Raw genomic sequence first — 24,383 nt, forward strand, 5'->3', positions numbered from 1 at the left:
AGTCTCCCCCCTGCTTTCTGGTCAACCAGAACCAAACAACAAGGGCAAAGGAACTCAGTCCTAATTCTCTGTTCCCTAATGTACTGAAAAATGGGAAGGGAAAATAAAGGGGAAGGAAGGAGATAAAGGTACTTACCTTCAGTCCCCTCCCACTCTAAACCAGGTAGTTTATAGAGATCTTAGTTGGGAGATTCTAGGCCACAAATGGGGACCATGGTGGCATCCATGCTCTTCCCCCAACGAGCTCAGGGATGAGACTTTACAGCACAGTCCTCCAGAGAATTACCAGGTGATCGGCATTTCACACCAGCTGAAACTCCGCGCCCCACCTGTCGTGGGCTGTGGTGCCTCGCTCCCGAGCCACAGCCACACCGAAAAGGAGTGGCCATAGGCCTTGGTGCTGCTGGAAACCTGGTGGAGCCGCGCGGAGGGGCAGTGGTGTGTCAGAGCCGTGCTCCATCCAGGCCAGTGACCTCTGCCAGGAGCAACCTTCAAGAACGTGCTGTGACTCTTGGGACTTTTACATTTGTCCAAGCCCTTTATGAATCTACTTATACATCCTCTATGCCCTGTTTCGTAGAGAAACAAATTGCTCAGGTCTGATAACTACTATGTGAGTAGAAATTCCAGGAAGCAACAACCCCACCAACGTGCTATTTGCAGGGGCCAGAGGGGGGAAGTGGTAAGTGCAAGACAACTTTGACCACGTCAGGTAGGAGTGAGCATACAGGCAGCGGTGACTTATGGACAGCTTATCAGGTCCTGGGCACTTTGCTAAGTACACTATGCACATTACCTAAATTACTCCTCAAAACCTACTGAGGTGAGTAGTGTCATTACATCCATCGTCTGTGTAAGGAGGCAGGCTCATGAAGTCAAGTGCCTTGTCCATGACTCTCCCTTTCCTATCCCAGAGTAGCAAACCCAGGCATTCTGACGCTGGGGCCCACACTCCTAACCACCATATCCCACAAGACTCTCAGATGAAGGCACTTCAAATATTCAAACTGTTTGGGGCATTAAAACAATGTCATTTTAATGACACGCAGAGGGGTGTAGGGACTTACGAGGAAAGTGAGAGATAAAGAGAAAGGTGTACCTACTCACCCCTCGTCGCTCCGGTCTTCCCGTCGCCTCCTCTCTGGTCCTGGGACAAGTGCTTTACCGCTCTGACCGCAGAGTGACCGAAAGCACAGGCTTCGGTATCTTCTGTGCTCCAAGTCCAACTCTGACCCTTCTTAACTCCGTGACCTTGGACAAGATGCTTTTCCTAACTGGTTTCCTCACCTACCTCTTACGGGCATGAAATGGGATAACCCACAAAGGCCCCGAGTCTGGAAACATTTTCAGTGCTCCTACAATCAGGCCGCCACCACCCCATCACCTGCCCCCCGCCCCATTCCAGGCCCGGGGAACCCGCTAAGTCCTGTTCCTCCAGTCGGACTGGCTCTTCCTGAGCTGCCCACGAACAGCACTGGGAGCACGGAGGCTTATTGGCAGGCACTTTTATTGAGAACTATAGTTTTTGGAACAAAGCACAAAAATAATTCTTCCACTGACTTGGTTTCTGTTGATTTTGCGGTGAGGAGCCTAGAAGGTGAGCAGTCCCCTAACTTCCAGACTGATCAATGACCTTCCGTATCCACCTCTTCAGGCGGAACACGTGTGTATAGAAGCCATATTTTCCATTCCTGTCACAGCCTTCACCCCATGAGACGATGCCCATTTGATACCAGCGGTTGTTGAAGGGGCTCTGAGGAAGAAACATGGGGATTCCAACAGTCAAGTCCAAGGCAGTGACGGTATTACCCTGTCAGGCAACTCCTTCTGAAGAGTGGGTCCATCCGTACCCACCCGCTGCACCCTCAGAAGATCTACCCACCAGCTCCTGGCCTTTAGCAATGCTTACCTTCATGACAAAGGGTCCCCCACTGTCGCCTTCACAAGCATCCCCTTGCTTCCCTTCACTGGGCTTGAAACCTTGAGAAGAAAACAGCAGAGCTCATGCTCCCTCCACTCCCCTGGAAGACACAACTGGCAAGTGTCCACTTGACCCTTTGTGGTCATCCTTGACTCCTCACTTCCTCACCCCACACAGCCAGTCCTTTATCACAGCTCTGTCTTCAGCCCGCATCCCAGTCAGCCACTTCTCACCGCCTCCATCCCTGCTCGTGGCACAGATCTCTCTCCCCTGAACTAGTTCCCCTGGATCGCTCGCTCGCTCGCTCGCTCTCTCACACACACACATCACCCGAATACAGAACACCCAAATTTCAAATCAATTTAATATATTTAATAGGCATCTGATATTAACACTTACATGGAGAGGAGGAGGTAAATATCTACTAGAAAAAAGAGCTGGGTATAACTGAATTGGAACCTTGTAAATGACCCCAAATCTACAAAATGAATGGATGCCAACTGAAGAGATCCATACCAAGATACTAGGGAAACAAAAAATAAGAAGAAAAAGCACCTTGGCTAATAAAAATTCTCCCCCCTCCAAAAAAACAAAACAAAAAAGACAAAAAAAAAAACAAAAAAAACCCCAAGAAACAGAGGAAAACTGTAACAATGAAATTTCCTCAAGCAAATGGAACAGAACACCTTGAATCAGACATCCAAAAATTTAATATAAATGGACAACTCAATAGGAAGAAATGCAGAGAAAAGGGACTGAAATGGACCTCAGACCAAAGAAGAAATTGGAGTCTTACAAGAAAAATAAGACCATGGAACAAAACTAATATTTGTTATATAATCCGAGAAAACTTCACAGAAATAAAATAAGATTAAAGGCATACGTTGAAAGGATCCACACAGAGGAGCCGGCCAAAAATGACCTGAAACACTCTGCTTTGAGACAGAGCCCAATAAAACTTCAAAGACAAAGGAAAAAACCCTCAAAGCCTCCAAGCACAAAAGACCAAATACCTCACAAGTTCCAAAGAATTACACCAGCATCGGATTTTCAAAAACAACATACAAAGTAAGCAGCAGCAAAGCTACACTTCTTTTAAAAATTCAAGGAAGGAAAATATAAGCCATGGATTTCATATGCAGCCACTCAGAGCTTCAGGTGTCAAGACTACAGAAAAACAACTGCAAACACAAACTCGGGAAATTCTACCCGCATAACCCTTGTTGAAGAACCTGCTTCATCCAACCAAGAGATGAATGCTTCAGCAAAGGGACTGATTAACTGTCCTGACAAGCAGAAAAAATGCAGCTGAAAATATCAAAGATCCTGAAAGAGGAAAGTAAAGTAAACTCACTGTTGTGTAGCCAACAGGTAGGAATTAACAATTAATAGGTCATATAAGAAAAGAAGGAACAAAGGGCATTTCAAAAAGGTAGAAGCCCAAAGATAATCATTAGTACAGAAATGCAAATCTTTATAAATAAATTTAAAAACACACAAAAAAATCACATAGAAAAAAAACACAGCAAATGAAACATAATACATGTAATAATCACAAAATAGGAATACAAATTCAATCATATCCATAAATGTGAATGGGCTTAACTCAAAAAAGAAAAAGATATTTTTTCTTTTTTTTTTTAAAGTTTATTTATTTTGAGAGAGAGAGAGAGAACATGAGCAGAAGAGGGGCAGAAAGAGAGAGGGAGAGAGAGAATCCCAGGCAGGCTCCATGATCTACACAGAGCCCAATGTGGGGCTCAATCTCACAATGGTGAGATCATGACCTGAGCCAAAATCAAGTCAGACATTTAACTGACTGAGCCAACCATGTGCCCCCCCCCAAAAAAAAGATTTTTAATTTAACTCACAAAGCAAGACCTAACTATGCTAGAAATGAGACAAAACAAAGTGATTCACAGAGGCTAAAATTGAAGGGATGGACAAAGGTATGTCCAGTGAATGGAAACAAAAAATGAGGCAGAGACAATGATTCTGAAATTGAAAATTTAAGGAAGTACATTTTTAATGCTAAAAGCCACAATTCACAATGAATAAATAACAGTTATGACTATCTGCACTAAACAGCACTGCAACCACATTTATAAAGAGACTATAAGCAATGCAAGGAGACGGGCAGAAATACATTAATAAAATTTAACCCAAGTTCAGTATAAGACAGATCAAGTGACCTGAAAAAAATAAGGATATAAATGACCTAAATAAGAGGGTGCCTGGCTGGCTTAGTAAAGTGTATGTCTCTTGATCTTGGGGTTGTGAATTCAAGCCTCACATTGGGTGTAGAGATTACTTAAAATATAGGGGCACCTGGGTGGCTCAGTTGGTTAAGCGTCTGACTTCTGCTCAGGTCATGACCTTGCAGTTTGTGAGTTCGAGCCCTGTGTCGGCCTCTGTGCGGACAGCTCAGAGCCTGGAGCCTGCTTCAGATTCTGTGTCTCCCTCTCCCCTCCCCCACTCATGCTCTGTCTCTCAAAAATGAAGTAAAAAACACTAAAAAATAAAAATGAAATGTAAATAAATAAATGAGACCTAGATAATAAGTGATAAGATGCATTTATGGATATGTATCAAACTTCACACGTGGATAACAGAGAGCACACCTACCCACCTCCAGTACACCTGTAATAGTCACAGAAATTGATCAAACAGCTCTCTTTCAAAACAAAAATCAGTTCCATAAAGTAGAAATATTACAAACAATACTCTTGGATCATCATGCAGCAAAATTCAAAATTATTACCAAAATCAAAATATAAAAGGGCCATCCCATCTGGAAATTTAAAATCATATTAAGCAGGGGCACCTGGGTGCCTCAGTCCATTAAGCGTATGACTTCAGCTTAGGTCATGACCTCACAGTCCATGAGTTCAAGCCCCATATTGGGCTCTGTGCTGACAGCTCAGAACCTTTGGATTCTATGTCTCCCTCTCTCTCTGACCCTCCCCGGCTTGCACCCTGTCTCTCTCTCAAAAATAATATTTAAAAAAAAATCTCAACAAACATTTTTTTTAAAAGTTTCTTTAAACCTATTAAACAGGGGTGCCTGGGTGGCTCAGTCAGTTGAGCAGCCAACTCTTGATTTTGGATCAGGTCATGATCTCAGGGTTCATAAGATCAAGCTCCACATCGGGCTCTGTGCACACAGTACAGAGCCTGCTTGAGATTCTCTCTCTCCTTCCTCTGCCCTTTTCCTGCTCCCACACACTCTCTCTCAAAAATAAATAAACATTTTAAAAAATCTATTAACTCTTGGGCAAAAGAGGGATACAAACTGAAAGTACGGAATTTTTTTTAATGTTTATTTATTTACTTTTGAGAGAGAAAGAGAGCATGAGCGGGGGAGGGACAGAGAAAGAGAGAGAGACACAGAATCTGAAGCAGGCTCCAAGCTCTGAGCTGTCAGTGCAGAGCCCAATGTGGGGATGAAACTCACAAACTGTGAGATCATAACCTGACCCAAAGTCAGCACTTAACTGACTGAGCCAAGTGGGTGCCCCTGAAATTACAGAATTTCTAAAAATAATGATAATGAAAACACTATGCAGTACTTTCTGTGAACAGAGGAAAATGTATAGCCCTATTCAGTTAAAATTAAAAAACAAAAATAGGGGGCGCCTGGGTGGCTCAGTCGGTTAAGCATCTGACTTCAGCTCAGGTCATGATCTCACAGTTTGTGGGTTCGAGCCCCGCATTGGGCTCTGTGCTGACAGCCAGCTCAGAGCCTGGAGCCTGTTTCAGAGTCTGTGACTCCCTCTCTCTCTGACCCTCCCCTGCTCATGCTGTCTCTCTCTCTCTCTCAGGAAAAAAAATAAAGAAAAAGAAAAAGAAGACTGAAAACACAAGGATATAAAATAAGGTGCTAAGGAGAAAAAAACCAGAATAGATAGCAGCACTCTAGAAAGATACAACGTAGACTTGAGCAAATGGACAGACTTTTCTTGTCCTTGAAAAGAACAACGACGTAACTTCTCCCTAAATTAATTTGTAAATTTAACACAATCCCAACAAAAATACCCATAAGCTTTTTTTTTTTTTAAATTGAGCTAGACAAGCTGATACCAAAGATCATGGAAAAACAAACATGGAAGAATTTTGAGGAAAACAACAGAAAAGAGAAACTTCAGGAGACAACAAACCCTACCAGATATTAAAACGTCCTCTAAACTCACTATAATTAAAACAAGACAGTGCTTTAATAGAAGAGACAACAGACCAGGAGAACCAAATAGAAGATCTTTGAATAGAAACAGACTTGAGTACAAATACAGCCTAGTATGTGAGAAATGTGACATCTCAAATCACTGGGCAGAGGCGCCTGGCTGGCTGAGTTGGTAGAGCATTTGGCTCTTGATCCTGGGGTTGTGAGTTCAAGCCCCACACTGGGTGTAGAGCTTACTTAAGAAATAATAATAATAATGAAATCACTGGACAAAGAATTTGTAATAAATGGTGTGGGGACAGCTGGTTAGCCATTTGGACAAAGAGAAGTTAGATCCATCCCCCACATCATCATACCCAAGAATAGGCTCCGAGGTCTAAGTGTAGAAAAGTGAAACTAAGTACTAGAAGAAAACATGAGTGAACTTCTCTATGACCTGGATGTTAAGGACAGTTTTTCTAACTCCGTCAAAATCCAGATGCACTAAAATATTAACACCTTTGACTACCTAAAATAATTTTTAATTAGAAATAGTAAAAGGTTATAAAAGCTTAAAAAAATGAACTGGGAGAAAATATTTGCAACACATATCGCAAACAAAGGCCTATATCACTAATACATGAAGAACTCTTAACAATTAATGGGAAAGGGACCAAAAATGGGCAAAAAATGGACCAAAAAAACCCGACATGAATAATTCATTAAAAATGCTATTAAAAATGGTCCTCAAGCACCTGAAAAGATATCTAATTGCAAAATATTGGCAACAGTCTAAATGCCCCCCCACAGGAAATGGTTGAATAAGCTATGGTGAACCCACATAATGGAGTACATAGTGTGGCTATAATGTTTTTTTTTTATTTAAGAATAAGGAAAACAATGGGCACCTCGGTGGCTCAGTCAGTTAAGTGTCTGACTCTTGATTTCAACTCAGGTCATGATCTCATGGCTCATGAGTTTGAGCCCTGTATCGGGCTCTGTGCTGATGGTGTAGAGCCTGCTTGGGATTCTCTCTCCTTCTCTCTCTGCTTCTCAAAAGTAAACATTAAAAAAAAAGTATCTCAAAAATAAACATTAAAAAAAAAGAATAAGGAAAAAAAGTCCATAACCAATATGGAGTGAATTTCCAGGATACATAAAGTGAAAAAAGTGGGATGCCTGGGTACCAGGGTGTCTCGGTCAGTTAAGGGTCCAACTCCTAATTTCAGCTCAGGTCATGATCGCACCGTTCAGGGGATCGAGCCCCTCTAGGAGTCAGACTCTGCCCTGACAGCTTGTAGCCTGCCTGGGATTCTTGCTGCCTCTTCCCCACCTGCACTAGCTCACACTCACACTGTCTCTCTCAAAAATAAATATCGCCTGGGTGGCTCAGTCAGTTAAGCACCCCACTCTTGATTTCGGCTCAGGTCATAATCTCATGGTTTGTGGGTCCGAACCCCATATCAGGCTCTGCGCTGACAGTACAGAGCCTGCTTAGGATTCTCTCTTTCTCACTCTCTCCCCACCCCTCTCCTGCGCTCTCTCTCAAAATGAATAAACAAACTTTTAAATAAATAAATAAATAAATAAATAAGTAAATAGGAGTGCCTGCGTAGCTCAGTTGGTTAGGCATCCAACTCTTGATTTGGCTCAGGTCATGATTTCGTGGTTTGCAAGTGGTTTGCAAGTTCAAGCACTGCATCACCTGGAGCCTGCTTTGGATACCGTGACTCCTTCTCTGCCCCTCCCATGCTCATGCTCTGCCTCTCTCTCAAAAATAAACATTAAAAACAAACAAAAAAATTTTTTTAAATAAAGTTTCTGTAGAAAGTGAAAAAAGCAAAATACAAAAGAATATTTATAGATTACTACCATGTGTGTAAAAAGGGGGAAATGAAAGGGGTGCCTGGGTGGCTCAGTCAGTTAAGCGTCCAACTTTGGCTCAGATCATGATCTCTTGGTTCATGTTCAAGCCCCGCATCGGGCTCTGCACTGACAGCTCAGAGCCTGGAGCCTGCTTCAGATTCTGTGCCTCCCCCTCTCTCCCACCCTGCCTCCCTCGTGCTCTTTCTCTCAAAAATAAATAAACAGTTTTTAAAAATTTTTAAAAGGGGTGCCTGGGTGGCTCAGTCAGTTGAGCCTCTGACTTCAGCTCAGGTCATTCATGATCTCACGGTTTGTGGGTTCGAGCTCCATATCAGGCTCTGTGCTGATAGCTCACCTTGGGTTTCTGTGTCTCCCTCTCTCTCTATCCCTCCCCTGTTCGCACTCTGTCTCTCTCCCTCTCAAGAATGAATAAGCATTTTGAGATGCCTGGGTGGCTCAGTCGGTTGGGCATCTAACTTCGGCTCAGGTCATGATCTCATGGTTCGTGGGTTCAAGCCCCGTGTCGGGCTCTATGCTGACAGCCAGCTCAGAGCCTGGAGCCTGTTTCAGACTCTGTGTCTCCCTCTCTCTCTGCCCCTCCCCTGCTCACGCTGTCTCTCTCTCTCTCTCAGAAATAAATAAAACATTAAAAAAAAAAAAGAATGAATAAGCATTTAAAAAATTTTTTAAATTAAAGCAAAGGGGGGGGGGAATAAAATGTGTATGCGTCTGCTCATTTGTGCTAAAAGAAACACAGTAAGAAAAAAAACACACACACAAACTACTGCAATGGGCTGACTGCAGAGCCTGGATAGAAACGGAGTGGAAAGAATGGGGGCAAACAGACAGACGGAAAAGGGGAGTGTCACTAAGTTTCAGAAGCAGGTTAATACCCCAAAAATAAATAAAAACAACAAAGATGGGACTCAACAAAGTTGAATACAATTAGAAACAACTGAGCATAACTGTAGTTTAAATAAGTAACACAGAGAAGGGAAGAAAACACTAACCCACATTACTTGAGAGAGAGAGAGAGAGAGAGAGAGAGAGCGCGAGCGAGCATGTGAGCATGGGGAGAGGATCAAAGGGGGAGAGACAGAGAATCCCAAGCAGGCTCTGTGCTATCTGTGAAGACCCCAATGCAGGGCTCGATCCCACAAACTGTGAGATCTTGATCCCAGCCAAAAATCAAGAGTCCAATATTCAACGGACTGATCAACCAAGGTGCCCCCCAAATTACCTTTGAACACAGCATTTCAACTATGTATCCACAGGCTACAGACAGAAAGACTGTGAAGAAATGCTGATCTCTGGTTAGTAGGATTGTTTTTCACTGTGAGATGGATGGGTGATTCTGAAACACTGTATTCTTGTACTGGCCAAATAAGTTAATATGAGTATATTATGAATAATAGGAATCAAGTTTCCCGTTGTCAACAGAGAATTACAAATATGGAAAGGGGGAAGCTAAAATTAACCCTGATGGATTGCAGTGGGAGGATTCAGAGAGAGAAACCGATAGATGATACAAAGAAAAATCAGTCTAGATGTTGGTGTGTGCATAACACACACAGTTGCTAGATCTGTCTGCTGAGGGGACGCAGAAGCAGGGACACCCCAGTAGTAATGTGCATACCCGCACATTGTTCTAAACACTCTTCTCCACTAGAAAGAAAGTGGGCTGAACCTGGAATATCTTGCTGTGCCAGGGTAAGAAAGTACGCTGGAGTGACAGGGACATCAAAAGTCACAGAAGCCAGGCTGAAGGGACTCCCACTGGCCAAAGGTGGCTAATTTGAAAATCAAAATAAGTAATGATAGTAGCAAACTATAATCCTTAGAATAAAGACCCAGGAGTCCACACTGATCGAATGAAAGAAAGGAGAGGGCTTCCTTACAATGAAATGATAACTAATAAATGTAAAAGGAATGACATAATTAGAAAATCACCTTTAGGCCGCCTCCCCACCCCACCCCCAGAGTTGGAAGAATGGTTTCATGAGAAATAGGGATGCCTACTGTCAATGTTTATCCCCACAAGACATTATAAACACAACCTCAGAGTGAGAAACGGGCCAGATGCAGGCACCACCTTAACCAAGAAGTCAGAGTTAACCTCACCAGTTATGGGACAAGCTGACATCACGTGCCTGCTAACGGAGCGCACTTAGAGGGACACAACATGGCTTTGCCGGAATCTGATCACAAGGAAATCAAAACCTTAGACACACTGAACTGGGAGCCAAGCTGAAGCTTCACTGGGCTACACTCACCAAACAGGTCCAAGTCATGGAAGACAAAGAAGAAAGATTAACAACTAAAATGGTGTGTGATCTTGGATTGGATCCAGATGAGAAAAACACTTCCCCCCTTTGCTTTAGGGGACACTAAGTAAGTAGACCAACTGAAAAACACTTGAATATGGTGTACAGATTCGATAATGGTATTATATCATTATTAATTTCCTGATTTTAACAACTGAACTTGTTATGTAAAAGAACATCTTTGTTTTTTGGATCTACTCAACTATGTGGGTAAAAAGGCATATGTATAATTTGCTCTCAACCAGGTGTGTAGATGTTGTTTATATGTCTATAAATACACAAAGTGGGGAACAGAATCTGCTTTGACAGCATACAGGAATTCTTTGTATTATTTTTGTGACTTTTCGGTGAAGCTGAAATTACACTAAAATTTTTAAGTAAGCTCTGTCCCCATTGTGGGACTTGAACTCATGACCCTGAGATCAAGAGTCCCATGCTCCACCAACTAAGCCAGCCAAGCACTTGTAAACTAAAAATTTTTAAATTAAGTTAGACCATCTATTCACTTGTCCCCAACCCTCCAAAACTTCCTATCTCAATAAAAGCCAAAGTCCTTGAAGGCCCTAAAACAAGTGCCCATCTCTGCCTGCCTCCCTCCCTCCCCATATCTACTGCTGCCTTACCTGTGTTTCCTGCACTCCACTCACTCAGGACTCCCTGCTGTTCCTCAACCACACTAAGCAAACTCCCACCCCAGGACCTTTGCACCTGCTCTCCCCTCACCCTGGAGTGCACTACCCCTAGACTGGCTCACTTCTTCACCTCTTCTAGTCTCTTCTCAGAGAGACCTTCTCCAGCCTTGACCAGCCACTCTATTTAGCCCACCCTGTCCCCATCTCTCTCTCTCGCTTTACTCTGCTTCATTTTCCTTCTTAACAGGGACTGCTATTCTACATATGTTTACAGACACTCTCTCCTAGGGAGTTCTCTGAGGACACAGGCATCTGTCTGGGTCCCTGTGGCTCATGCTGCCATGTGGACTCATGTCTGTCAACAACTTAATCAGTGACTAGCACCACGTCTAGTACTTTGAATATTATATATCTAATATACTATCTCATCTAACCCTCACACTATTTCATCTAACCCTCATACAACCTTACAGGATACAGACTTTAATTTCCATTTTATAGAGGAAGAAACTGAGCCTCCGAGAGGTTAAGCAACTCTGCCCAAAGCCATGTGGCCTATAAGTGACTGGATCCAGGACTGCGCCCTTCATGTGTCTCAGCCCCCCACCCTGAGGCCCAGAAGCGCCCGGGGGACTTGCCAGCGCAGAACATGTTGTCGGTGATGCGGATCCGGGTGGACGCCCTGCAGATTGGCTGCTCCACAAGCGGCAAGTTCACCACCTGCAGGACACTGGGCTGCACCTCACCAACGCTGGCCTTCCACGTCTCCTTCAGGTTGCCCCAGCCCGTTACCCGCCCTTTGTATCCACTCTGGATCAGTCTTTGGGGGAGGAAAAGGACCTCGTGAGAACTGACCCCCCCAGGAGCCCCCTGGCCCCAACACTGTCCCTTGGAGACCCGAATCTAAAACACAGGTGCAAAAGGAACTTCCAGGTTGACTCAGAGCCCCCAAGGCCTGGAAGGGGAAGGAACTTCTGCAAGGCTGCAGTGTCCCCGTGGCCCAGAACCCCAGGGCCCCACCTGGTCACTGTGTCCTTGTCAGGCAGGCACACGGGGTGGATGTAGTTGCTGAAGGTGATGGGCTTCTTGAGCTTCAGCAGGGCAATGTCACGGTCCAAGTTTTCCCTCCAGTTGTACCTCGGGTGGATGTAGATCTTTTCCAGCATGGAGATCTTTTCGATGCCTCGCTCGTACCTGCACAAACCCCAACAGGGAGATGGAGAAACTGTAAGCCACCTGGTGGGGGGCAGCCAGTCCCTGAGGAGGGAAACCGCCTGCCCCCGAGGTCCGGGAATAGGGTCACCCTCAGGCCACCAGTGAAAGGACAGCACAGGCTCCTGCCCCGGCAGCATCTTCCGGCCGGAAGCTGCTCAGCGCTTTGGAGTCAAAGAGTCCAGGCAGGTGGAGGAGGAATGCAGGCTGCAAGCCCTGGTCCAAACGGCCTCTATTCACAGCTCACACTTGGGCCACGTCCTGGTGCCTGGAGGGGAGCTGGGGACTGGCCAGGATTTCATTCTCTGTAAAGCCTTAGTTTCTCTGTCCCCAGCTCCACACCTCCGTCGAGACATGGCCAAATGGACTTCACAACAGAGAGTGCTGGGTTTTCTACTGTGAGACATGTACAGACATATCCCACGTGCCCCAGAGCCACCAGAGCCCCTCACGGTCACTCTGGAGGACTCTGACCCCTGCCAGCCATCCAGGGGCCCCCATTCTGTACCTGGTGCGGGAGTGCTTGCCAATGCGCACCAGAAGGTCATTCTCAGTGTAGTTCTTGTCCCACGGCGGGTACAGGAGACAGTGGGCAGCGGTGAGGACCCAGCGGTCACTAATGAGGCTGGCCCCACACAGCAGTTCCTGAGGACTCTTCCGGAAAAGCATCACCTGCCTGGGAAGGGGAATAGGCAGTATTAGGAGCTGGGAGGGGCTGCTTATCTACCTACTCTAAAGTAGAAAGTCCCAGGTTTCAGAACTAACTAACAGTCAGTTCAGTGCCTGACTTTGGCTCAGGTCATGATCTCTCCGGACCAGATCTCGTAGTTCATGAGTTCAAGCCCCGTGTCGGGCTCTGTGCTGACAGCTCAGAGCCTGGAGCCTGCTTCAGATTCTGTGTCTCCCTCTCTCTCTGCCCCTCCCCGACTTGTGCTCTGTCTTCCTCTGTCTCAAAAATAAACAAAGAACTGGACAAAGCTGCCTGCTGGGCCTAGAACCCAGCTTGACCTTGTTGCTCTTGAGAACTGGAGCCTCCACATGACACCAAGGGACTGCCTCTTGCTATTTGCACCCCTCCCCAGCTTCTACTGGTCCAGAATTTGCACAGCCTGGCCTAGCTCTGGGGTCAAAAAAACTGACTCAAGTAAGCAGACCCCTTAAGCTCTCTGAGCCATGGCTTCACCCTCTGCATGTAAGAAGCAATACCCCCAATCTCAGAGGAGTGTCAGCTGTCGTGAGCTGGGAAGCCCAGGCCTGTGAGGGAAGGGTGCTCTGGCGGGGGCCTCCCAGGCTGTCCCCACGCGCACCAGGGTGCGATGCCAATCTCCGCGTCCCAACCCTCCACGATGCGCCCGGTGATGTAGGAATCCAGAAGCTCCTTTTCTGTTTTGTCCTTCACCGACTTCTTCTCGAACAGAGGCCTCAGCCCACAGTCTGCACAGCAAGCCGGGTGTGAGGAACCGAGCTGTGTCCCGAGCCCCGTGCCGCCTACCCCACCCCCACCCCCACCCCCCCCCGTCCCTGCCTCAGGCCAGCCGCACCCCGCTCACCTGCCTCCCCGGCGCCGAAGGTCTTCTCATTAAAGACGGTCTGGAACTCCTGAGTCGTGGTGCGTCCCTCGATGGGCGCGTCCGGGTCCTGGGCCTGCTCGTAGCCCACGTCCTCTACCCGCTCCTCTGCGGAGAGCAGGTGCGGCTAGGGCCGGGCCGGGCCACGTGCGCGCAGCCCCCCTCGCCCTCCTCAAGCCCCCCCAGGCGGCCTCGGAGGCCCCTCGGCTAGGGGCTGAGAGCGCAGCGCACGGCGGCCTCCCTCGAGAACTCTGAGTGGGGGCTGAGCAGGTTCAGCTGTGCGTGGGGCCACAACCGCCCCGCCGCCCGGAGGAGGTGCCGCAGCGGACCGCGCCCCCTAGCGGCGGGGCAGCCCCGAGCCAGAAGAGGCGCTGCTCGGCTCCGCCCCCAGGCCCCGCCCCCAGCCTCAGGCCCCCGCCCCGCCTCACCGCAGTAGTCCAGGTTGCAGTACTCGAAGACACCAGCCTCTCCGGCCACGTAACACCACGCGCCCTCCTCGTCGCCGTCCGGGTTGCGGCAGAAGTTCCCCTCCAGCGGCACCAAAGGGTTGAAGTCCTGGTTCTTGCTCAGGGCCTTGGCCTGACTGCTGTCCCAGGCCAGGCAGGGGGACCCATATGTGGTCACTGCTAGGCGACCGCGGTAGTACCGGCCACGGTCAGGGATGCAGGAGTCCGATGCAGCTGGCAGATTCCTCGTGGAGTTTCTGGAGCGTGGGGTCTGCTGTACAGTCACGCCCCCCTGGCCTGGTGGGTGGAGAGGCAGGGGAGCAGGGTGGGTGGAAGGACACGTGCAGCCAGATGGATAGGGTTTGACTCCCCACCTTGCAACCTCCTTCCTATGTGACTTCAGGTAACCTGACCTCTCTGAGCTTCACCTTGCAGGCCTATAAAAGGGGTGACTAACTTGCAGGTTGTTGAGAGATTTAAACAGAATACCTACTGGTGTCCGGTGCAACATGAGACAGAAATAGCAACCAGGTTTCACCTCCCGGGCTCTCTGTAACCTATTGGTAGTGATTGCCTGGACTATTTAAAAAAGGATCCTATCTTTATAGGCTCGCCAGGAAAAGCAGCTGGGATGAGTGGGGATGCCTGCAAAGTGGGGGAGGGGGGCAGCCTTGTATATGGGAACTGCTTTTGTTACCATGACTGGTAACTTGCTGTAAGTCCCAGGATCAAGTATTGGGTCAGACACAGGAATGCATGGAAGACAAAGGTGGATTGATTGCTGGCACTAATTCTTTACCCCTGCCTGGCTCCACATCCTTTGCTCTGTGATTTTATAGGCAAAGGTGTACTTCTCCACCTAGTGACTCTGCCCTGGATCATGTGGCTCGACCTGGCTAGTGGAACATGGGCAAACTGATACAGCAGCTATGAGTCTAGGCCTTGAAACACACTGTGTGTTTCTATTCAGTTTTGTATCTCAACCATCATCTTAGGAGATGGTGACTTTCAGCCTCAGCCCCAGGATGAGGAATATGGAGCAGACCAGGACCCAACCCACACAAGGAGCCAAGTTCAGCTGGACCCGTTGTTTGAAGCTGAGCCAGCAGCCAAGCGTGGCCTGCATAAGTGGCCACCCCAGACACAGGCAAGCACAGCTGAGATCAGCACATCACCCAAGCCGATCCTCAGACACATAAGAAATAAATGCTTATCTGTGTCAGCCCCTGAGCTTTTGTGGTTGTTTGCGATTTTGTGGGTTTTGCAGCTTTATTGTGGCCAGAGCTAACTGACACATCATGCAAAAGAATAATGACAGAATCATTCTGGGCTGGACCATATGAGGCTTGCTCTGTGGTGCTCAGAAAAGGGCACATGGACTGAAATGGTTAAGGAAAGCAATCTGAAGGGAAGAGAGCCTCAAGCAGGAAGGAAAGCATATTTGGAATGAGCCACAGCCTGGGTCATAAGGAAGCAAAAACTAGGGAGGCAGGGGAGATCAGCTCTCTCTGGTCTCCTGACTTCACTGACTCATGGGCTCAAATATGTTATAAATATCTAACCCATGCCTGAAGGTAGCCAGGTTCTCACTTCCCATCCCAGGCTGCTAGGCCCTATGAAGACCCCTGAGCCTTGGCCACGGGCCATGTACTCATCCCCAGCTCACCACAGACGGGGATGCTGCACTCTTCCCTCCGCACAGTGGGGTCTGTAGTATAACACCAGGGCCCAGTGGTGCTGCCATCTGGGTTGCGGCAGAAATTCTCCTGCAGGTCGGCCCCGGGGTGGGTAGTAGAGTTGATTCTGGAATAGGGAATTGCTCAGCAGAGGCCATGCCCTCCTGTCCAATGTCTCCCAGCCCCATATGCTCAGCCTGCTGGCCAACAGGTCTGCCCATCACTCACTCAGGCTTATGTGGGTAGCGACTCCTCCATAGCTGGCACTCGATGCCTGACCGGGTGAAGTTCACGTTCCCTCGGTAATTCATACCCAGACCTTCAGCACAGCTACCTGCAGAGACCCCAGCCCAGGTCTCTTACCCTGAGAAATCGGTCCCCTCTCCCACTTAGCAAAGCTCTGTCTGTCTACCTCCTCCAAGCTACTTCTGCTCCATGACCATTAACCTGCATTTCCTCAGCCACCTCCTCTGTACCTAGCAGTTCACCAATCTATTTAATAGTACTTACCTAAAATTCACTGAGTGCCCACCATGTGACACCCATGGGACAGACACTGTGCCAGGTACTAAGGACATAGTGATGAATAAGACATATTCAGGGTAGGTCCCTGCCCTTGTAGAGCTTATAATCAGCGGCCCCTCATGGCCAGTAGGATGACAAAGTGAACAAGGTCCTTCTAATCTGCCCTTGGTCTACTTGTTATCTTAGCTCCTCATGCATCAGGGCCTTTGCACATGCTGTTTCCTTTGCCTTGGAATGCTCTTTGGTTGATTCATCAGTGCATCCCACAAATCTAGGTGGAACTCTACGTCTTCTGGGGAGCTGTCCCTGATTCTGCCAGAAAACTAAATGTTCCTTCTCCTGGCATTATCTTGGCACCTGGAATAGAGCTTTTCCAGCAATCACACTGATATTTTGTATTTTTGTTTCCCTATGAGATTGTGAGCTCCTTGGCTCTCTTAAAATCCCCAGCACTCAACATAGTGCCTGGTGCCTGGCAGGGGCTTAGTAAAATGTCTGTTGAACAAGTTCTTTAACAAATAAAAAAAAGGCCAGTGGTTAAAGAGTTCTACTGTTAAGAGCTGGGGCTGTTGTTATACTAAAGGTGTATTCAGAATGCTGTGGAGGAGGAAGGAGGCTCCTTGCAGGCCCAGCAAGGCGATGGCTTTGAAGAAGTCCATCCCTTGAAGGATAGGGATGTTTTCAGTAAGTGGTGACAGTTTTTCCAGGGGAAGATGACAATGAAAGCAAATACCAGGAAGTAGAAACATCTTGGCATATACAGAGAAGTGCTTGCTGTCAGAGTAGCTGGAGGTCTGGGTCCATTGTTGGTACAATGGGAGATAAGGCTGGAAGGGAAGGTTAAGACCAGACCTGGAAAGGTTACCAGGCCAAGAAGCCTGTGCTTTATTCTGGGGGCAATGGGCACCACTCAACGTCCTGAAGAATGAATATGACATCATCTGGGCTCTGCCCCGGGAACATGGGGAAGACCGACTGGCATGGACAGAGGCTCAGATAAGAGGAATGGGCCTTAAATATGAATTCATTATCCATTCATTCATTTGTTCCTCCAACATTAATCATCTAATTCACTGCCAGGTACAGAGCCAGGTGTAAAAATGCATCCTTGACCGCAGGAACAGAAAGGCAAAGTCAGACACTAAAGGCCACCACTGCTGGGCCATAACCCTTAACCCACCCAACTCTGCTCTTCTCCTAGGCTGCCTGCTCACATCCTGGCCCCCACCCGTGCATTGACTCCTCACCTTCCAGACATTCCACGAGCTTTTCTCGAGGTTTCCTCACCGACTCACAAGCTGGAAAAGACCCAGAAACACTTTTGGATTGGGGCGGGGACAGGATGGGTTTAAGTACAGGGTGAGTGGGATGAAATGCAAAATCAGAGGGATGGGCAGGCAGATGGTAGGAAGGAAAGAAACAGGCATGGGCAGAGGGATGGACGGTTGCATGGGCCAGAAGATTCTCCAGAGCAGGGCATCCTCTCACTGGGGTCCCCAGGACTTCCTTCCAGGAGCAAACCCTTCCCAGTGCTCACCTACGTACTTGGCCCAGAATATATCCTGAAAAATAAGGGCAGGCATGAGGTTGTGACACATTTCATTTTGTTTCATTTTGTCTTTTATTAGACTTTATATTTTCTCCTTAAACTTTCCTCTTTCCCTCACCCTGGTCATGCAGGGGCAGGCTCTGGGGAGGCTTGTGTGTTTCCTATTTTTGTTTCCAGAAACACAAGCCCAGTAAGGAAAGGAGTATTTGAGAAGATGGGAGCCCTGCCCCACAACCAACCAAAACCAGAAAGGTTCCCATGGGTGGGCTAGACTGGAGAAGGGGGTATGAGGGGCCCAGGCAGAGCCCTGAAGAAGGGAAAGGCTGCACTGAGCACCCAGAACCCCGAGGCCTCACCAGAGTCCCACACTCCACAGGCTACTGCCCCACAGCAGAAAAGCTGGAGCTGAGAGGCCATGTGGGCCAGGGCCTCCAGAGACCCCCCGGTGCAGATGTGCAGATAGACATCTGAAGACAGAGGAGCGCCTGATGACCTGGAGCCTCACCAGGACGCCAGACCTTGACACAGCCCAGGTATCAAGCCCTCCAAGAAAGGCCGAGGTCTTTCGTCTCCGCAGCCCAGTGTAGTGGGGCCCAAGAGGACATCAAGTTACCAACAGCTGAAGAGCGGGGACATCGCTTGCTGCCTCATTTGTGGTCCCAGAGCTGGGCCCACCTGGAGGGACCACCCTCCCCCCCACCCCTCGCCCCACCGCGTAGCCGGCCTTCACCGTGTCAGAGGAAGACTCCAGGGCCTCAAAGGCCTCCTCGTAGCTGCACACCTCCTCCACACACTCTCGCTCCAGGTTGCCCTTGCGTACTTCCTCCAGGAAGCCACTATTGGCACGTCGGACCCGCTGGAGCAGCGATAGTGCTTGCTGAGGGGCCAGGAACACTGCAGGAGGAGGGGTGTGGGGCATTGGCCTCAGTGAGCAAGGCTGTCTTGGCCACCCTGGTGGCAGGAAGTGAGCCTGGCCTGCCCCGCGGGCTTCTGAAAGGAGATGCCTGGGAGGGCAGCAGGACCCTAAAGGCTGCTATCGGTACCTACTAGCTCCCCTCCATTCACGGGACACCCCACTCCCCATACTGCAGGTGGGGAGCAGTCCCTGGACATCCAGACTTGAGCACCCGACCCCTTCCCTAAGCTGAATGCTGTAGGCTGAGACCCACGTGCGGTTGGCCTGGTGTTCTTGGTCAAGGCAGGAGACCCTGGCCCATGGGCCCATATCCCAGGCTGCCAACCTGTCCCACCTCCAAGCCCCTCTTACCATGCTGGCTGTGTACAAGGCTACACAGGGCAGCTAGGGCCAGGCAGCCAGGTAACCACAGGCCTCGGATGTGCGCCATAGTGTGTCAGTTCCTGGGACTCTGAGGGCTTGTCCTGACCCCTCTGGGTTAATGTTGAACTAACATGAAGAAATCAGCCAAGAGGGAGAGGTCACCAGGTCAGGGCCATGGGACTAGTGGAGAGATAGTCCACCCCCGCCATCCAGGAAGACAGATCCTCCTGGGACCAGGGGTAGATGGTCTGAGAGGAAGTCACAAAGGAAAAGGCCAGTGTGCCCACCATCGCCCAGCCCCTCCGTCCTGGAGGCATGGGCCAACTGTGGCTAATGGGCACACCAGATCTCCCTGAGGCTCCTTCTTATCCTCACACATGGTGATGGTTGCTTTCATCTCCATGAATCGCAATTTGTCTGTACAAGGACAGGACTAAAGGCGATTATGAATATAACCCCCATGAAATGTAATAAGTGCTTAATAATCAGCAGGAATATGTATAAACCAGCGGGAGGTTTATGTAAGCACAACACAGAGAAATGAAAACAGAGGCAAGGGTGTGGCCAGATGAGAGCTGCCCTCCTTGCCCCAGCCTCTCAACCACTTTCCTGCCGGGGAGCTGAGGAGGTGTAGCCACCAGTAGAGGCTGCTTGGGGGGAGGAGCCAGGTCCAGGGCCGTTGGGCCTCTGGTGTGTTTCCTTTCACCTCCTAGGACCTGCTGCTGGCCCCAGAACAGGGGCCAGCCCAAATCCTTGGCGCTCCTCGGCAGGGCCCCTCCCTCTCCTTCCGCCTATCTGTCCTGGGCCAGGCCTACAGTGACTGCTGGTCCTGCCTTGCCCCTCACCCAGCCCTCCCCCATTTTCTGTTTGCATTCCACAAGGTAAATATTAGTCCTGGGCCTGTGAGGACAGAAGGACAAAGAGCAGGAACACAGGGAGCACAGGTTCCTGTCTTGCCATCCTTCAGGGCTGGCCGTTTGGGTCTAGACGGCCATCATGTAGAGTCTGGGAAGACCACAGGGCAGGGCCCGGTGTCAAGCAGAGCAGAAAGACAGTTGGCACAGAGCTGGCGGTCAGGACTCCCACAAATCCGTTTTATTCTGCACACACACACAGATCATGACCTGAGCTGAAATCAAGAGTCGTAAGCTTAACCGACTCAGCCACCCACGCACCCATTGATTGTTTTTTAAATAGAGGTTTCACTTATACGCAGCAACATTAAAATAAACCTAAATGTTTAGCTCACATTTTTACGCATATGCCTGTGCAACCACCAGATCAATATTTTTAGCCCCAGTCTCCTGTGTGCTGTCCCTAAGTGTCACCGTTCTAACCACCATCACAGTTTTGTCTATTTTTGAAATTCGCAGATACGGAAACCTACAGCATATACCTCTACGTATCTGGCTTCTCAGGTTCATCCATGCTGTGTGTATCAGGGAAGCTGCCGTAGTATTTCACTGCATGAATAGAACACATTTTCTTTATCCATTCACCTGTTGATGGGCATTGGAATTCGTTTCCTGTTTGGGCTCTAATGAATAGTGTTGTTATAAACATCCATGTATAAGAGTAGATTTGCTGGGTCAGTAGGCAGGCATATGTTTTGCCTAAGTCTCTATGACACACGCTGTCCTGAGCAGTGGTACAGTTTACACTCCCACCAGCAATGCCTGAGAGCTGCAGTTGTTCAGCTCCTCACTAACTCTTTATATTATCCATCCATTTCGTATTATCCATCTTGATGGATGTGCAGGTGTCTCATTGTGGCTTTCATTTGGATTCTCTGTTGACTAAGGATGTTGAGCCTACTTTTTTTTTTTAGTGGAATACTGAAAAGGTCTCACGTCACTGATTTCTTTAAAAATTACACATTAAGGGAAGGGCTTCTGAGAAGTGACGAGAAGAGAGGTGTGGCTTCATCCTTCCTGGTTCAAGACAGGTGATCCTCTATTTCTTCTGAGGATCAGCTGAGGCCAGTGCTGAGTCAACCAGGACAAACCACACCGAACGTGGCGGCTCTTCCACTGAGGGGTCAGAGCCAGGGGCCTGCTGACCACCCCCTCACTCCCTCACTGGCAGAATCCGGACAGACTAGCACCACAGCAATAGAAGGGAGCGCTGGTTTGGGAGGCCAGGTCTGGGTTTCACCAGCTGTAGAATCTGAATAAGAACATTTACTGCACAAGGCTGTTGCTGAAAAACATCATACTGGCCTCTTTGCAGATTTGATGAACCTATGGCGTGCTCACATGCAGACATGGCCATTTACAGACAAGCCATGGGTCACGTCTTCCTCAGGCTCTTTGCACACAATATTCCAAGGCAGAAAACTTTGGTTCTCTAAGCACCAGGAAGATTACTGAAGCTTTCTGCTTAGATTTGGTTCTTGATTTTCCAGACTTATGCCTGGATTTTTGTGTCAGGGTGACAAATTCATACACCATGGTACCAGTGGCAAATCCAAGTAGCAGGGAGAATTTGCTGATGAGAACTTCATTTTGAAGAGCATAGGTCATGACATCTTGTCATGGCAAATGTTGGACCCAACCGAAATGGCTCCCAGCTTCTCATCTGCACTGTTAAGACTGATGGGTGGAATGGCAGGCACGGGCTCTTTGGTGAGGAGAGAGACAGCATGAATGAAGAGCTATGGGTTCAGGAATGACAAGACCAGCAAGAAGACTCTAGGCCATTCTGATAAGTATGGTTTTGTGTTTGATCTGATCTACACCATTGCTCCTGTCCCTGCAGAACCACCCTCAGCTCTCAGAGCTTGTGATCTTTGTGTTCTCACTTGCTGCAATTCTTTGGATTCCATGTATCCCTTATCCCCTTTGATACAGTTGGATTCAGAGTTAAGTGTATCACTGTGCAGTAAATACTAAGCTACCCCTTCAAAGCATATTATAACGTTTGTGAAGTATTACAATGCTTGCCACGTAGAAAGCGCCCAATAAATGCCACTGTTATACATGGTGATACAGAAAATACACGACACTGCCTGTAAAGAGCTCTTCCTAAAAGAGTGAAACTGAATTAAATGAACCTCTAGCTTTAATTACTAGTTTATAGGAAACACAGATGATGATAAAGTAGTAAGTTAACCAGTAACACAAGGAATGACGGACATTCACCAGGACAAATGGCTCCAGTTTCTCTAATTCATGACATGGAAATAAATGGGGTGGGTTGGAGAGCCACGGGGAGACCTAACACCCAAATGCACAAAAGGAATAGAGGTACCATGATTGGTTTAGACTTTTGAACCAAAGAACTGTAAAATGACTCTTCTTTGGACAAACAAGAAAATATAGATTAGGTATTCAATGATACAAAAGAATTATTAATTTGTAAGTGTTATATGAACACGTGGTTATATCTTTTCAACCCCTATGACTTACAGGCTACACTGAAGAATTTACAACACCCAGATTAAACAAGCGTGGCAAATATTAGCAATCATTAAATCTGGGTGGTGAAGGGATTGGGTACATCATTCTTTTCTACTTTTTGTGTTCCAAAATTTTCACAATGAAAAGAAACTTAATTCCTTTAGTAAGTGGAGGCTGGTATTATGAAGTTGTAGAGCAGCCTCCGTGTTTTCTTGGGTGACACAAGGCCACACTTACCCCCTCCATTTTGCGCAGACACTCGAGGGAGAGGATCCCCTCTGTGAAAGGAGCTCTGGAAAGATCTGAGAGTTCTGCCAGACCAGGGTGGCACCATCATGGGTGAGTACCAAAGGACCCAGAACATCCTTAGGCTTCAGGGTTCACCACCAGCTCCCCAACTTCCAGCAACTGTTCTTCACGGAAACTTCCGGGCCCGGTGGGTGTCATGCAACTGAATGTCCTCCTTGCTTCTCACCCCAAGCAAATGCCTGCACACATAAAAGGGATCGTGTTTTCCTCTAAGCACAAGGCGATGATGAGGGGTTGCATTTCTCACAACAAGTTGGCATCAAACAGAATCATTCAAGGCCAATGCTATGTTGTAAAGTGAAGCTCTGTAATCACTGAAAACAGTAAAATTCTGTTCCAAGACAGAGTGTTTCAGAGCTGAGAAGGTCAGATATTAAAGGCCAGACGTTTTGAAGCCTAGGGCTCTGGGCATATACTACAAGGGTGGCCTTGTCTTTTGATGTTTTTTTTTTAAACCCTTTATTTTTTTTAAATTGTAAAATTTTTTTGTAATTTTTTTTTAATTTGTAAAATTTTTAAACCCTTTTATTTTTTAAAAATTGTAAATTTACCTTAAGACAAAAAAAATTATTTTTCCTTTTTGGCTGGAATTGTCTTTTGAGGTGGTTAATTACTTTGGTTTTTTTTCCCCCTCAATCTGATCAGCGTTTAAAAATGAGTCAGTTTCTATTTAACTAAAAGCCTTTAAAATATAGAATCCATAGAAGAAAAAGTTAGCAAAAGGGCTCAATGGTGGAGCTGAGATTGGGAAGCACTGATCTGTTCCAATTTCTCCAGGTCACTGTGAGGAAAGGGAGTCCCCTAGGTGGCGAGCTAATTGATCAAGGTTGTAGAGAGTCAGTGATGAGCCAGAACTCCTGCCTCTCAAGACCACTGCTCTTCACCTCCCATAATTGTCCCTCCCTGACATTCTGCTAGAGTACAGCCTCACTGTCCTATGAAGCACGCCCAGTGAACACGCACCCAAAGTACAAAACTATCGTGAGTGAGGCTGACCTGCCCCAAACAAGCAACACCTAAAAGAAACATGCAAGCACCTTAATCTCCTCTTCTAATCTAGAAAGGCTGAGGACAATACTACTACTAATCAGCTACAATGTATTAACTGCTCACCATGTGCAGGGTACATAGTACTGATGAGGTAGGTACCATAAGCATCCCCATTTTGCGGAGGAGGAAACTGAGGCACAGAGAAGTCAAGTACCCTGCCTGAGTTTATGCAGTTAGTCAAGAGCACAGCCACGAGCCACACCTGAACCTGTCTAGATATGGAACTCTTTACAGTGCATGATGCTTTGCATGGTTTATAGGTCTCTAAACACGATTCAAATTTTATTCTACTGTAAGATTTTCTCATACTATTTAAGTTGCAAATGGAGATAAAAGATTCTTTATCTCCTGCACCTTCCGATGTCTGGTTTTGGAGCTATAGACACCACGCAAACCTGCATCCAGATGTAAGGTGCCCAGCAACATTTTCACAGCACCTTTGCCATCTTGCTAGAAGCAGCATTCAAGT

At 47.6% G+C, this 24,383-nt stretch overlaps 1 protein-coding gene across 1 annotated transcript; it reads right to left on the reverse strand.

The window, feature by feature from the left end:
- Positions 1 to 1,490: 1,490 nt before the first annotated feature.
- F2 (coagulation factor II, thrombin) lies at positions 1,491 to 19,095 on the reverse strand. The gene is made up of 14 exons (XM_039226709.1): positions 19,086 to 19,095; positions 18,609 to 18,772; positions 17,867 to 17,891; positions 17,577 to 17,627; positions 16,033 to 16,138; positions 15,795 to 15,931; positions 14,111 to 14,425; positions 13,665 to 13,790; positions 13,422 to 13,548; positions 12,623 to 12,790; positions 11,923 to 12,096; positions 11,541 to 11,722; positions 1,910 to 1,980; positions 1,491 to 1,753 (listed from the first exon to the last, which is right to left on the reverse strand). Exons 1-14 carry the CDS (start codon positions 19,093 to 19,095, stop codon positions 1,610 to 1,612), a joined length of 1,800 nt encoding a protein of 599 aa, XP_039082640.1. The 3' UTR covers positions 1,491 to 1,609.
- Positions 19,096 to 24,383: the final 5,288 nt, after the last annotated feature.

The sequence above is a fragment of the Hyaena hyaena genome, unplaced genomic scaffold, assembly GCF_003009895.1.
Source record: "Hyaena hyaena isolate Hyena2069 unplaced genomic scaffold, ASM300989v1 scaffold_23, whole genome shotgun sequence".
NCBI classification, from domain to species: Eukaryota; Metazoa; Chordata; class Mammalia; order Carnivora; family Hyaenidae; genus Hyaena; species Hyaena hyaena.

What these genes read in the sequence shown, in the direction of transcription:
- F2 (XM_039226709.1), bottom strand. An exon ending in ATTCTGGGCCAAGTACGTAG is followed by an intron (nt 17,628 to 17,866) that starts GTGAGCACTGGG and finishes GGTCTTTTCCAG; the next exon opens with CTTGTGAGTCGGTGAGGAAA. An exon ending in GTGCAGCATCCCCGTCTGTG is followed by an intron (nt 14,426 to 15,794) that starts GTGAGCTGGGGA and finishes TCCACCCACCAG; the next exon opens with GCCAGGGGGGCGTGACTGTA.